We start from the raw sequence: 15,168 nt of genomic DNA on the forward strand, positions 1-15,168 counted from the left end.
CCAAACCTTTGAGTGAAGCCCATTTTGGTTTTTGCGATTGCTTGATGTGCTTTCTGAGCCAAATTTAACACTTGTTTTTGTAACACTTGCAATATTACGTTTCACATTCCACGCAGTAGTAGTAGTCCACAACACAACTTATCCATTTCAGCAAGTTTTAAGTCATTGGCAGAATCTTTCCCTATCTTTTTAGGTTTCAAAGCATTCCACCGACCTCACAAAGTTATATGAGTCTCATTTGTCTCTGCATATTCTCGATTTCAATCTTGGCAAAGCATCTGCTATATTTGTGTTCCCTGGCTTGTATATGACTTTAAAGTTTCAGCACCATCATCTTTCCACCCATGCTAACGGCTTGGATTTTCTAAAGTATATGTACTCCAATGGCTTACGATCCATAACCAGTTAAAACTCTTTCCCAAAAATATGCAGGTTAAATCTTTCACAAGCCCACCCTAAAGTTAAGGTTTTGTTTTTGGTTTGACTATAACGACATTCTACTCCTAACAAACTTCAAGACGCTTTTGTAATGGCTTTCCATTCACCTTTTTTCTTTTTATTTAACACTCCCCTAGACCCACTCGGAATTTATCTGCTATCACCAGAGTTGCCATACCGTACTTATTTCTAAGATTTGCCCTTATTTTGAAGGTTGGGGCTTAGAAAATATTTTTCTCCTTTTTCTAAGAAATGTCCTTGTTTTCACTTGTGTCCTTATTTTTGTCTGTAGAGCACTGGTTCCTATTTTAGGCATTTCAACACCTTTAGTATACTATTTTGTACCAAAGAGGAACCAAAATCAAGAACATGCAAATAGTGTCTCGTTGGCATCATGTTGTTTCATGTCTCATACAAATTTTGTATCTTTTTTTGTCACATCATACATCGGCCTAGCAATTTATGCTAAGTCTGAAATAAATTTAGCATAAAATTGGAAAATGTATGATCTTGCTTCTGTTGCAGTCCTCCGTGGCTTTGCGTCCTGTACAACAGCTACTTTTTTCACTGGAATTGACTCCTTTCTTCCTTAGATTCATGCCCAACCTCGGCTATCTGAATGCACACTTCTTGTGAATGAGTGTCAAACCAGCCTCTTCCAGCTTGTTAAGAACAACATGGAGTCTTCTGTCGCACTCTTCTCTGTTCTGTTCATGAACAATGCTATGACACATCTTTATACAATACAAATTTCCTCTGACATCAGTATTATGACCGCCCCTAGACTATAAGTTTTTTCAAACCAAGTACACTTTAGCATTCTCTACTCTCTGTGGACTATAATTATATCCAAGAACACTGTCAATTGCTGATCTTTATCAAATGTTGCAATTTTTTCCTAAAAGAAGGCATCTGTTACTTTTTTATGCCGTGAAACACCTCGATATCGATTAGTTAAAAGATGTGGCACAACCTTCTACTTGGTGGCATGATAGCCTAAAACCTAAACCTAGAAAATTCAGTACCAAGTACCAATTAATTAATCCACCTTGGTTTCAGCCAATTTCACATTTCATAAGCAATGGCTTTATTAACTGGCGAAGCTAAATCAGCAGCAAAACAATGAACCTGGATGTAAAGATGCCATCGATCATTTATCTAACACAGACAAAAATTAGCAATCTAGTTTGTTCTAAGTAAAATGACTTTCAAAGATAAAAATCTATTCTGGTTTTCACAACATCAATCATTCATATCCATGAAATGATCACATCATGCCAATGGTGATATATTCTAAAACAGTTAGTAACATGAAGTTTGCCTTTGTTTATATATACAGTGAACATGGAATTGAAAATGAATTTGTGTAATATACTCCATATTTTCTATAAAAAAGTTTTCTGATATATTTTCAATGGTAAAATCTTGTCCCACGGCTATTTGATTCTATAAAATGATGAATATATTATCTGTGGATTTACAAAATGGCTTCTACTTTGCTTTATTAGTGACCGTATTTGGTATAAAAAATTTTTGCATATGTATACATTGTCATTAAAATGACTCAGATAGGTTTTGAACAAAAAAGTGCTTCAACAGCATAACAAAATCTCTTTATAGGCAACAAGTCCTACAAACAGAGGGTGAAATAACATGGGAAATTTGTGATTGTTCTCCGAACTTTACCAACGGTTACTTCCAAGGATTTAATGGAAAAGCTTCTATTTTATATCTAAATGGGACTGATACCGATGGTGGAGAGTTGACATTTGAATTGGATCCAGATAACTCTCTTACTGGTGTCACTGTTACAGGTTCAAATATAATTTTTTTAAATTAATGTTTATCAATAATGTAATCATCACTCTTGAGGATATATACACAAATATTGCTGACGCCTTCAAGGCTTCCATAACATGACTGCTTAAAACAGTTGCAATCATATTGTCAATTTTTGCAAAATATCTTCAAAATTCAAAAGTTTCCGTTATTGACAATATGGTATTTTTTATGTTTGCTTTAGTCAATGTTGAAGTCACAAACCCGAGCTGAAAGGTTTTTCAATAGTTAAGTGGGATCTAGACCTGCCAAGCTTTTTTGTTTTGGTAGATATGGTTACAACACTAGGGGGCTTCAATTTTCAACCGGCATTAGAGCGCCTGCACTAGTGTTGCAAAACCAGTTTTTACCAGGTTTCAGTTTTTATATAATAACCGATAATTAAAGCCGAAAAAAGGGTTTTTCAACTTTTGAAATTTAGGTTCTTCGAAACCCGTTATCAAGAAAAGCATTTATTATGTTTTTGTGATTTGGTATGCTTAAATGTTTGGTGTTGTGTTGTCAATACGAAGAATACAGTATACTGTAGAACTTGACTCTCATATGACGTATAACTGGCATAATCTCTTATATCAGATGAAAAATCTTGTTCGGATGGTTCTATAATCTAGCTATAATTTTTACAATCCATTTAAGATATAATGTAAAACACCTCATATATAAAGGACCCATTAGTTTTGCAATGAAATTGATTGTTGGCACTTGCCAGTATCGTTGCTAACTTACTACTCTATTTAAGATGGTTTTCTAAAAGCAGGTGGTTAGTTTTCATCATGATATCCAATTTTAATAAAACAATAGTTTTCTTTTTTTGCTGTTTTTGAAAGGATATGTGTCTTTTTTAATAATCTACACAGGTCTATGCCATCGTATCTGTCGATCACTGAAGGCTTGGTTCATTAATATTGTGTATCATTAACCTCAACATGTTTTAACACATCGGGGGAAAAATAGTTAAAACTGGTTTTTCAAAATAGAGCTCGGTGAAAACTGGTTTCAAAATTCTGATTAATTATTTAACAACCCTAGCCTGCACTTGGGTCGAAAACATTGCATTAGGCTTTTTTCTCCGCACGCAGTTTTTCAGAAAAAATAAGAGTAAAAACCTTTGCAAGTCGCAGTTTGTAATTTGTTGGGTAATCTGAAAGTTTATACATTACTCAAGGTAGTTTTGGTCAAGTGTGACAATTAAAAAATTTGTAGCGTGGCAAAAAAATCTCTTTGAGCCATCAAATAATTTTTGGGCTAGGTACTGTTATCGTTTAAACTGAGGAATGTCTTTGCATGATTTATACTTGGCGAAGGTTATTTACTGCTTGAGCCTCGGTTATCAAGCTTGTGTTTGTGCAAGATCCTAACGGCACGCATTTATGTTTACTACATTTTTTATTGCGTAGCTCGAATGTGGAATTGTTTATACAGGCCACTGAACAGAAGCAAGCATTGTTCATACCTAGCTCAAGGGTATTACAACGATAACACAGCTGGGAATCGCAGTACACAACTCAATTTGCATGAGCCATATTGTTGAATTGTATATACAATAATTATAATCAGAGTTTACTAACAATGAAGTTACACTTACAGCTATACTTAGTGGAAATGAATGTCAGTGTAGACTAAATTCAAACGGAGTGATTTTGTATTTCATGAAAATAATATTGTACATAAAATTCAGATTATATAGCACTTGGACAACCAAATTCTTGTAGCATTAAAACCTTAACTGTAGCATCCCACTATAGCATGCACTTCAATATAATTATGTGGATTTACCTTTAATCAATTAGATAATTCATTATTACAAACTTATATAGGGTGATAATTTATTACGAAAAGTCTTGTTATTCTGCTATTAAGAATAAAATATCGTTGCTCACTGGACAGATGTTGTCCAAGATTTACTTTGTGTAAGTCACGCTTTTAAAACAAAATTGTATGTAAGTAATAATAAAACGTTGAAGTCATTGAACAGATTTCAACCAAATGATCAAAAAAGTCAAACAATCAAAATTATTAACTTACTAAACCAAACCCAAAAAAAATATCTCCATAATATGTTGTCCATCTGACACACTAGCTGTTAACACTAGTCAATTTAATAGTGACCTACTATGTCGGTTTTGGAACTAATTAACAAAACTTTCTTGCCAATAATATAACCAAATATTTTCAAAGCAACTGTAACAAATTTGTTTTCATATCTTGGCTATACTTTTTGTGTCGCTTTTTTGTTTATCACATGACGGCGCGGGGATATTTTTCTGACACTGAAGTGTTTTATTATGATGATGGTGATAGTTAATAAAAGTTTGAAATCAATTGGCAAGTTCAACATCAAAAAAAACAACTTATCAAAACAACAACTTAACAAAAAAACAACTTAACTTGAAGACAAGACAGCCGATGATTTTTTGCAAAGCTTTAGGTGTGTCATATGTGCTCCTCTTCTCTACTCCTTTTCTTGGCTTGAAATTTCTCTTCTAAAAAGCAGTTTTAGAATTATAATCCAGTTTTAGAATTATAATCCAGTTTTAGAATTATTTCCAGTGCATTAATAAAAAGTTTGGTGCTAAAATGCATGAAAATTGAGCAGACGTTCATGCCATCGATATGATTAGGTTTCAGTTGTTCAGAGTGACGCAAAAACACACAAATTTAATTTGCGTTGTGTAGCTGAACATGAGCTGTATCAGACTTTATTTCTTACCTCTTAACAATAAAGTGAAACTTTGTTGATTTGGCGTAAGTGCATTGAAATGACTTCAAATGGGTTTATGTACTACAGCAGTGGTGGTCCTAAGCCATCCATAAACTAATCCAGCTATGCTTGACACTATCAAGACTAGCAAAACAGTATAACAAGTAGTGGTAGCGGCTATCTTTATGCTTGCACTAATTTAGCAATTTATTTTATTTTATCGAGATTGAGATTATTTTCTTAAATGAATTGAGGAAGATTCCAAATGTACAAAAAACATAACTGAAAAATCAGTTAACTGGGACAGTACAATAGAGTTTAGGTGTAGTGTTACAAATACTGTAAATTACATGATTTGTCAATAACAATAATCAGAGACAAATTGGACAATGGCAACCAGTTAGCATGTAGAACAATTCTGCTTAAGTGGCAACCTGTGAGCCATTACCTTCAAGTAAAAATCTTGAAAAGAAAAACTAAACAGTAAAACATAATTGTTTTTTCTATTGTTTTCTCATTTTGCTTACTAGTGCTACTTATACTAGATCTAGGGCAAGAACATGTTGCACAATCCGCACATCTACAACACCGATCAAAAACACAGATTCACGCCAATAACATATGATTCACATTGATTTAGGTTTTCCCTTGGGTGTACAATTGCATATACTGTACCTAAAATGACGGGTCCAAAGTCCAAAACCAAGTTGATCTTACATGAAAGAACACTACTCACTGAATATTCTGGTAAAATAGTTTGGGAAAATAAGTCTTGGTTAGGTAATTATACGCTGAAGAAAATCGCATATTTGGCCTTAATTGTGACGTAATCACGGCTCTTGTGATGTCGTCTTAAGTAATCGCAGACAATATTCGCAAATTCATAAATTTAGCTATACCTACTGTATGTCATGTATGACTGGTATGTACCTGTTACTTATGTATAGATTGTTTAAACTGCCAGTAGGTTGATAGTTGAAAGCCTATAACCCAACCGCGGCAACAAGTTCTGTACTGGATTGACTAATCTATGGCATAACACAAGCCTCCATCTACGTCACAATGAACGTCAAAATCTGAGACCTTTCGCGATTTTCTTTTACAAATAACTACCTAACCACGAATTATTTTTCAAAAATAATTTACCAGAATGTTCAGTTAATAGTGTTGTATCATATAAGATGAACTTGTTTTTGGACTTGCCTCACACTTTAACCTTAAAAATCATGACCAAATGAAATGGTTTTAAATCAACTCTTGGTTGGTGACTGGAGGAGCTACTTTTAGATAAATAGATGATATAATAAGATGTGTCACTCTAGCCTGCAGGCTGCAGCAGTTGAGTGCATTCATCATACTGCGAGGAGCTATTAAGAGATGAGAAAACTGTGTTCAAAAACTGGACCAAGAGTGTTTCTTTTATGAAAATAGTTACTAAACTCTCTACTTAATTGCAAACATTGCAATTTTTTTTAAAAGCAATCCAACCTCAAAACTGATAGATAGGTAAGTTTAATTTTTGCAGTTGAACAAATCAGTTTATAGCAATTGCAGCTTACACAAAGACTTTCGAGTGGCAATTTGTACTAATGTCAAACTTCTGCTAATCTTTTACCCGTTTTTTATCGACAATAAAATTAAGAAATATGTAAACCATTTCACAGTCTGCCAATACCAGAAATTCTACAATAGCTTTGCTGTTATTTTTAAAATCTTACCAATAACAAAATTAGAAATTAGTAAAGCAGATAGAGCTATAACCAAAGCATTAAAAATTAAAAAAATTAAAAACTTGACATGGATCAGTTTGGTTTTGTATTTATGTTTTTTGTTTACAAAAATTGCTAGAATACTAACAATTGAATATTCTTTGCATATTGATTTATGCAGTCAGCATTTCTGAAAACTTTTGGCGAGATTTATCATTTTTTGTAATATAGTTACAGTTTCATGGTCAGTAGCTGTTTCATGCAGACATCAAAGAAGTAACAATGTATTTTTGCAAAGGTTATTCGACATGCATGTTCATTATTGATACCATCATATATCATTTACATCTGAACTTTTTGTTAAAAGCTGATGGCAAAATCACCTGGACACCAACTGAGTATAAGTTTGAAAGATTGGTTGTGCTTGCAATTGGATCAAATCAATCTGTGCCCATTTTCATTAGAGTAAAACTTTGTGTAGGTTGTGCTCCAGCTGGCATATGTGATTATGATGCTGTGATAGTAGAAATAGGTGATTTTGCGGTAAGTCTGTTGTTGTATTTTGGAATAATGTGCAACGTCTAACTTTTCAACGGGCAACTGCCTCGTCTTAGCTGTAAACTTAAGTGCCTTAATGAAGAAACTTAGTTTTCAAAAGGCCACTCGTACCAAGTCAGGTCAAAAGTAAGTGGTCAGACCAAACATAGTCTGAAATGAGCAATCATAAATTCGCACAAGAATATTAATTATACCACAAAGTTAGCCACGTCAATTCGCAAGAATCGCTTTCGAGTTTGGGCAGAAGGACTCGATTAAAAGTAAGTAATTATTCTTCCTCAGATGCCATCCATAAGTGGAAACTTATCAGTGTGCTTTTGAGATTCTATCTTTATTCGCTCATCAATTTATCAAAAACTAACTGGTACCTGGAATGTCCATACTCTGAAAGGAAAGAACTAACTGAAGATGCCAAATGCTTTTCTCCCATTTAAAATACATTATCACTTGGATACTTCGGTACATCTTTAACAAAGTGGCGTGGCTTTGGAACAGTTCAGCTGCCTGATGTATGAAAACTCTTTTACTTTAATGTCAGTCCAACAATTGCTGCTTAGGCTAGTGTCTAGTCGCAAGTCCTCGTCAGGCAGATTATATGGAAGAGTGTACTTCTTTTGGATTGTACGGTGCAAGTTAAGTATGCATGTTGAAGCTAAAGATTACAAAGGTTGCTTTCTATACAGGTGTAAGCCCCAAGTTCAAATAACAAAATTTTGAGTTTGGAGATGATCTTAGACCGTATAAAAATAATTCCAGTTAATTACGATTAAAAATGAAAATCTCGATTGCTCCATTTCAAACTCTAACTGAACAGGCTGTACTTAACGACGAAGTTTTGTGGGCACTTTTTAAAGCAAAGCAAAATAAGGCAACTGATTCCGATGAAATAGCCATAGAAATAATAATTGCCCTGTAAGGGAGTTCACCTTCTGTTTACAATTTTAAACAAAATCTGGAATAACCATCCTTGGTTATGTCATAAGAAAGGAAGGGTTTAAAGAATTAATCCCGGAAGGAAAGCCCATGGGCAAATCAGCACAAGGTTGACTTATACTGAATCACATAAAACAAGCGGGACTGCCAGCAAGGTCAATCTGGATCGACTTTCAATCAATTTAAATTCAAGTTTGCTGAGGCCCAGATCAGGCAAGACATTTTAATGTTTCCAGAGAGAAATTGTTGCTCCAATGGATTGGCATATGAAGACCTTTATCCACCACATAGACGTGCTTAAATATTAATTTTATCTCACTGACTTGTGTGTTACTGAGTTCAATCAAAACGTCAAGAAATTGGAAAATGGATGTAACCATCCCATGTAGCCTATAGTGACAAAAAGTAGTTTTCTAACAATACCGGGGTGTTGTTAAGTGCTTGATTCTCTCTGCTTGATTTATCTCATAAGGTTTATTCCAAATATTTTGAAAAGCGATGTTGTGAAATAGTTGGGTCACAACTTGAGGACAAGAAGTGTGACTTTCGTTCCAGTCAAAGTACATCGGAATTAAATCACTCTCAAGCTATTTTTAAATAGTTTTGAAAACGCACAAAAGATCGTTGAACTTCATAAGCACATGATTGATTTCTTATTCTCCCTCCACTAGATGGTACTCCAAAAGTACAATATTGATTGATTATAGCTTATTAGCAGTGAATATCCTTTATTTTTTGAGTTGATTTCCCTTGGCATGCTGGCTCTGTAAAACCGGTGCTTCTCAAAAAAGTTAGATGCCCAACTTTGAAAAACTAAGCTTAAACTGCCGACAGACACGATCAGACAATGCAGTGTTTTGTAGGCCTAAGGTTCCACAAACGCTGTACTTCTTTTATCTCCTATCGTATGGTCACAAATACCAAAGTTATTTCTTGTAAACTCATCTTTTAAAACAATCCCTTCATGCTGTGCGTATAGCGTAAACCCGCACAGATCAAGCCTTAAACATTGGCATTATTCAGACATCAGTTGCATGAGAAACTTCATTGTCCGATGAAGTCCAATCATTTAAAAACAATAGGTGGCCGGCCCAGCAACCATTCAGATCAATTTTGGATGCCCAATACAAAATTTAAAATAGGAAGAGTAGAAGTCGGCTTTAGATACCATAAGGTTGCAAACAAAGTAACTAGTGCAGGAAATATAATTTATTAAAAATGATCTTTGGGTCCATTGTGTAGAAAAACAGTACTAGAGAACAAATAGTTTTTGTCTTTGTTAAAAATAGTTTAATAACTTTTTGTGGTTATTAGTAGTTGTATACGAAACAAAAATACACATTTCTTAGTATTTATGAGCATATATATATATACAAACTTTGAATCAGTGAGTATAGTTTTTTTGTAAAAATGGAAATATGTAATTCACCAGAAAAATCCATTTTCAGATTCTGTGTGAAAACCTCTGCAGAAAGTTAAACACATATTGACGATTTAGTAAATTAGCTATTGAAAATTAGTAAAAAGCAAAACTTAAGTACAATAATACGCAAGGATGGAGCGCCAGTAATTAAAATTAAAAACATAAACTTTGTACTGTATGAAACTACCCTAACACACTGCACAGAGCGGCCAGTGCTAGCTTAGCTGTCACTAAGCAACTAAAGTAAATAACTGGGAAGTGAAAATATGACATAAACCAAACTATCATGCAATGTTTATATATATTTCTTTATCAGGGTGTTGGATGTTCTTGCCTCCCAGGATTTATGCCTCATCCAACATTGTCAGCCAGATGTCTTGATATTAACGAATGTGAAAATGATATTTGTGGCATGAATGCTACTGCTTGCTTAAATTCACCAGGATCATACTCGTAAGTATCATTTGCAAAACATCAACAAAATACAAATCTTAAATTTAGTTTGTGTAGGCATTGGTTACGAAATCTTAAACAAAACTGTTTTGGTTTTGTCAAAGAAAAAAGTATTATTACAAATTCATCAATTGATAAAAAATGTTCTGTGTGCAGGTGTTTAGTTGATCATTGTGTTGTAGAAGTAAGTGGTCCTTTAGGAGATGACACTTGTGTTGAGCCCATGGGTAAATAAAGGTTTTGTCTATAACTACATTGTAAATCATATTTATGCCATAATTTAAATGTTTTTTGCTTGATGTTATTATTTTAGTTTCCGTATGTGATGTCACTGGAACTCTAAATAGCGAGACCGGTGTTCTTACATCACCGTACTTTAATTTGACACAAGAAGAAGTTACACCAATAATATTGTCGGGAGCCAATGCTATCTTTGATTGTACAACTACAATTTCAACTCCGACTTTTGGACATGTAAAGTTTTAGAAAATTTGTTTTATACGCAATACAATATTAGCTTACCTTATTGAGAAGATTTATGACTCTGTGATAAACTTGTTTATACACTACAACGCTTTATGCATTTGATTAGTTTTTGTATTAACGGTTGAAATAATATTCCGTTACAGGTTATAGCAATAATTTTCACCACTTTTGATTTATCCGGCAGTGATTTATTATGTCCATTACGTTTTGAGCAGTTTCTGGAAGGAGGGGAACGGGTAATGTTTTAAGATTTTTATTTTGTGATCGTCACAATTTTTTAGTTGAACTTTTCCATCTTAATCACCAACTGCTTATTCATACAATTTAAAATGTATTGTTTAGTATTTAATGTCGGTTGTAAATATTTTTTTTACTGTTTTAAATATTGTTATCAATATTGGGATCAAGCTGAACACATATCAAACTTTTTTGTCATTGACATTCTTTTGTAGTTAATAGAAAATCCTTGTGGAGATGAGCGTCCAAAAATTTATATATCCAAAACCAACTCGTTAACCATTACATATGTTGGAATTTTGTCTGCGGGAGTGGGATTTGCACTAAAATGGGAAGAAGGTACAAATGTAATAATCAATATGAGTACTTTTAATCAACTCTTCCTTGGTCAACATAGGTCTGTTCTGTATATTACTGTTACTGTAGATGTGAAGTTATCTTGAGCACAGTATTTGATCAAAGATATTGAATATCATGCTAACGGTAGAGATATTACATGATTACACAAAAGGCCAGTCACAGGGTCGAAAAAATGTACATGAAAAGCACTAACACAAATTTCATGTAACATATTTATTACTACATATTCAAATAGAAATGGGAAATTTTTATCCACATTGTTTTTGTCATCTTTGTTCATCTTATTTCTTTTAATTCCGACAGCTTTTTTAATTGTGGAAAGATTTTGAAATTCAGTTTTTAGGTGGAGTTTAGAAGGAACAAGGTTGCTTTTGTTTTTGAGTGCAATGACATGACATCTTTTACTTCAAATCGTGGAAAATGTCACAAATAAATAATTTTTGGCTAGTCTGCTTAAGGCTAGTTTAGACTCAGTTAACACTAGAAAGACTGAAATATTGATTTTCCTAGAACGACGGAGGTTTTTATTTTTGCACCCATGTACTTTGGAGTCTAACAATCTGTTTTGTTTACGTATTTATTTAACATAACAACACAAACAAGTCAAACATCACTAAACAAGTGACCTTAATGCCAAAATATGCGAGTATACTTCATTTGCAGCCTTTGCACACACGCTGTTTACTGGCAGTGCATTTTCCACATAGGGAGTTTTTACATTTTTGGCTTCTGCTAACAGAGCGGTTCTTTTAGCAATGGTCTCTGTCTTGGTAGTTTCGTGTTCGTGGTTGTTGATCTCCGCTAGCAGCTGCTACTTCTGTAGAGTGAAGCATTAAGGAACTTTTTACTTAAAGCATCCCAAGTTCTTCGGCCAAGTTTTGCAGAATTATCCATCTTGGAAGTTTTATATCATTGATTTCCTTATACAGGATCCAGAGAAAGAAAAAAAAAGACCCAAAGAAAAACTACACAAGTCGGCGAAACTACCTCGTCTGCAGATGCAGTGAACGAAAACTGCACTATTCACTACAAATTCCAGCTATACCTGGTTTGCAGCCAAATGCATACTACATGAGAAATTCATTGCAATTGCAGATTTTGCGCCAGGAAGACGTACAGTAAGCCTACGTTTCATGTAAGCTACAAAAAACCCATGGGAAGCAAGAATGTGGAGACAATTGATCTTTGATGATGAAACAATCCATGTATCCCAGACGAGCAATTTTACATTGTTCTATCACAAAAGGATTTGAGATTCATAGCTTTGGTGGGGCCTGTTTGTACATCATACAATAGGGTGTCAAAATCACACCTTCCATCGTTCTAGGTAAACAACACAGAAGATTAGGCCACGTTTTGTATTCCAAACAAAAAATGGTAACTGCCCTGCATTAAGCTCATTAAAGGACTAAAAGTCACAAAAGAAAGCGGTTTTACAGTAAACGACTTTGGGTTAGTACAACTTTATTTTGCAAAAGGTATCAAAATGACACCCTCCGTCGTTTTAGTGTTACGCAGTCGGTATATTTCTTGACAAGCTACTGTTTCCATTTACTGATGCTATGTTCATCTGCACATGGAGTCAGGAACTTTTCACGTAGACTTATTAGATGTAAAATAAAAAGTTTACTCATAAATTTTTATTATCCTGCATTTGACGAGCCAACTATTAATCTACAATATCTATAGCAATAATTTAAATGACACTGCAGAATGTGTTCTTTCCATCACCAAAAATCTGCTTGATGCAACTAGTCGGCATAAAAAATGCATACGTTTTTTATAGTTGTTACATTCAGTTTTTTAAAACCAGATCAACATTGTTTATTATTGGATTTGAATTTTGTGAGTCATTTTATTTTTTTATCATTTGCTTAGTTTCTTGTTTATTTACTTTTTCTAAACTGGAGTATTGTATTTGGTAAAATATTTGTCAATGCAGTGTTGGTGCATTATGATGACCCCAAACGCCTGTTTGTGTTATCCCCACTTTTCAATTTGTTTTCTCTTTATAATGGTTGCTTATATCACCAGAAACATATTTTTGATTAACTCAGCTTTAAAACTTGTAATTATCTTTTTAATATATGTTGTTAGATTTGGATGAATGTATTTCCAACCCATGTGATATTAACGCAGATTGTGTTAATAAACTTGGTTCTTTTGAATGTAAGTGCCAAACAGGCTTCAATGGTGATGGATTTAATTGTTCAGGTAAGTTAGAGAGTGTGTGGTTTTATGTTTAGATAATTTTTGTTTTTAATGCAAAATTCTGGTTTGTATAGAATATAATAAATTACTTTAAAGAACTTTGTGCATATGTTTTATTTGTTTTTTCGTAAGTGTGTTCTTTCACTGTTTTGAATATTTTGCAGGGATTTATTCTATTGATAAAAAATTAGTATTTTGTCTTGAGTTTTGAGATACTCATAGTGTGGAAAAATCATGTTTTAATAACTTAATTTAAGTAGTTGAATGGATTTTGGGCTAAGCTTGTGTGGATTTCTGAACTACTGTTACATGAATGCAGCTTGTTCTAGTTATCTATTGTTGTTTTTTGTGCAGTTTTAGTGATGTCTTATAGTTGTGAATTACAAAACATTTTTCTGTTTCCAGAAAGCCTCGTTTTGCCAACAATAGAAATATGCCCTTGCTCTCCAGACTATGTTGATGGTTACTTTCAAGGAGAAATGGGGAAAATGTCTACTTTATATCTGAATGGGACTGATTTTGATGGCGGCAACGTAACATTCCGCTTAGCACCAGAAAGCAGTCTTGCTAATGTCGATGTTACAGGTTTAGTTTTGCTAAACTTTTTGTATAGGGAAACATCTTTGTCTTTTTATATTGTAAAATATGTTTAAGCAATTTATAAAACAGTATACTAATGCTAGTTGGACAGCAACACACTTTTCCGCCATGTTTTTGATGTACTTTTGCAAATAACTAAACTATAAAAAAGATTGTGGTACAGGATATTGAACTGCATTTGAAAATCATTGAAATTACTGAAACTCACAACAACATTGCAAATGATAGTTTAAGATTTTAGATATTACCAAGCGTCGAAGCATTTTTAAAGAAAGAAATGTTTTTCAGAAATAGCCTGTGGAGTAGGATATCTTCGAACCTTAAAATCGAGCAAACTTTCCTATAAGTAAACAAATTTAGCTATGCTGCAAACAAGCTAACTTCATAAATGTGAAACATTTTCAATGTCAGATTCTCCAAGGCCAATATTTTGATTGCTGTTTTACACTTTTCCTGATTAACAATTGTAATTAATGTCATTCAATTTCAATTATGTCACTATCATATTTTGTGGTATAATTGAACAACTTTTTTAATTAATTGTAACAAAAAAACACGCTAACAGATGAAACTAAAGTTTCCTTTATGAAAAGGTTGAGTGCAAGCAATTTGATGACGTCATCAGCATAATGATGCTTAAGGCCATTGAATTTTCAGTCTGTAAAAGAAATGCGGATTATTGCACCGAAATGTTTTAAATCTCAATAATTTAACTTACAAACCCATCACTAAATAAATAGACTTTTTTGATTGGCATATAAGTTCTAATGAAAATTTTCAACTAATATGGTGAATTCTGGATCTGGTTTTGTGGTTGCATTGTCTGTATTTTGGATACATTGTACAATTGAAATCATAAGTGCCAAATTTTACCAAATTTTCAGAAAAAGAAAACGTTAGACTAACTGCAAGCAATAGTTTAGGTTTATTCAGACCAACATCGAAAGAAGTAAGTGTTCTGAAAAATTCTGCAGAGTGCGATTTTTTATGACAAATTTTGCGATCGACAAGTAAATACAAGGTTATAATTGCCAGTGGGAAAAGTGCCTAAAATTTTTTGAATAAGCCACACTTTTTACATAAAATTGTTTGGCATAAAATTTTGAATGTGACTTACACATGGGTTATAGGTAATTGAGATCAATATTAGTACGGTATTTGGATATTTTTTGCATTGTTTTTGTTGTAAACTTTGTTTTTAATTTTTAATTTGTATCAAC

General features: G+C 33.4%; 1 protein-coding gene across 4 annotated transcripts in view; it reads left to right on the top strand.

Annotated features, from left to right (window-relative positions):
- LOC143462236 (uncharacterized) overlaps window positions 1–15,168 on the top strand; it is a 61,308-nt gene that overhangs the window by 8,371 nt on the left and 37,769 nt on the right. For 2 of the 4 annotated variants that reach the window (XM_076960310.1, XM_076960311.1), the window contains exons 3-11: window positions 2,059–2,252; window positions 7,055–7,230; window positions 9,918–10,054; window positions 10,211–10,281; window positions 10,368–10,528; window positions 10,684–10,776; window positions 10,993–11,116; window positions 13,235–13,351; window positions 13,754–13,933. In XM_076960310.1, the coding sequence (XP_076816425.1) occupies window positions 2,059–2,252; window positions 7,055–7,230; window positions 9,918–10,054; window positions 10,211–10,281; window positions 10,368–10,528; window positions 10,684–10,776; window positions 10,993–11,116; window positions 13,235–13,351; window positions 13,754–13,933 (1,253 nt within the window). Of the gene's footprint in view, window positions 1–1,590; window positions 1,740–2,058; window positions 2,253–7,054; window positions 7,231–9,917; window positions 10,055–10,210; window positions 10,282–10,367; window positions 10,529–10,683; window positions 10,777–10,992; window positions 11,117–13,234; window positions 13,352–13,753; window positions 13,934–15,168 lie in introns of those variants that run through there. The other 2 variants (XM_076960313.1, XM_076960314.1) reach the window with 2 other exon arrangements.

This window comes from Clavelina lepadiformis, chromosome 6, assembly GCF_947623445.1.
Source record: "Clavelina lepadiformis chromosome 6, kaClaLepa1.1, whole genome shotgun sequence".
Taxonomy (NCBI): Eukaryota; Metazoa; Chordata; class Ascidiacea; order Aplousobranchia; family Clavelinidae; genus Clavelina; species Clavelina lepadiformis.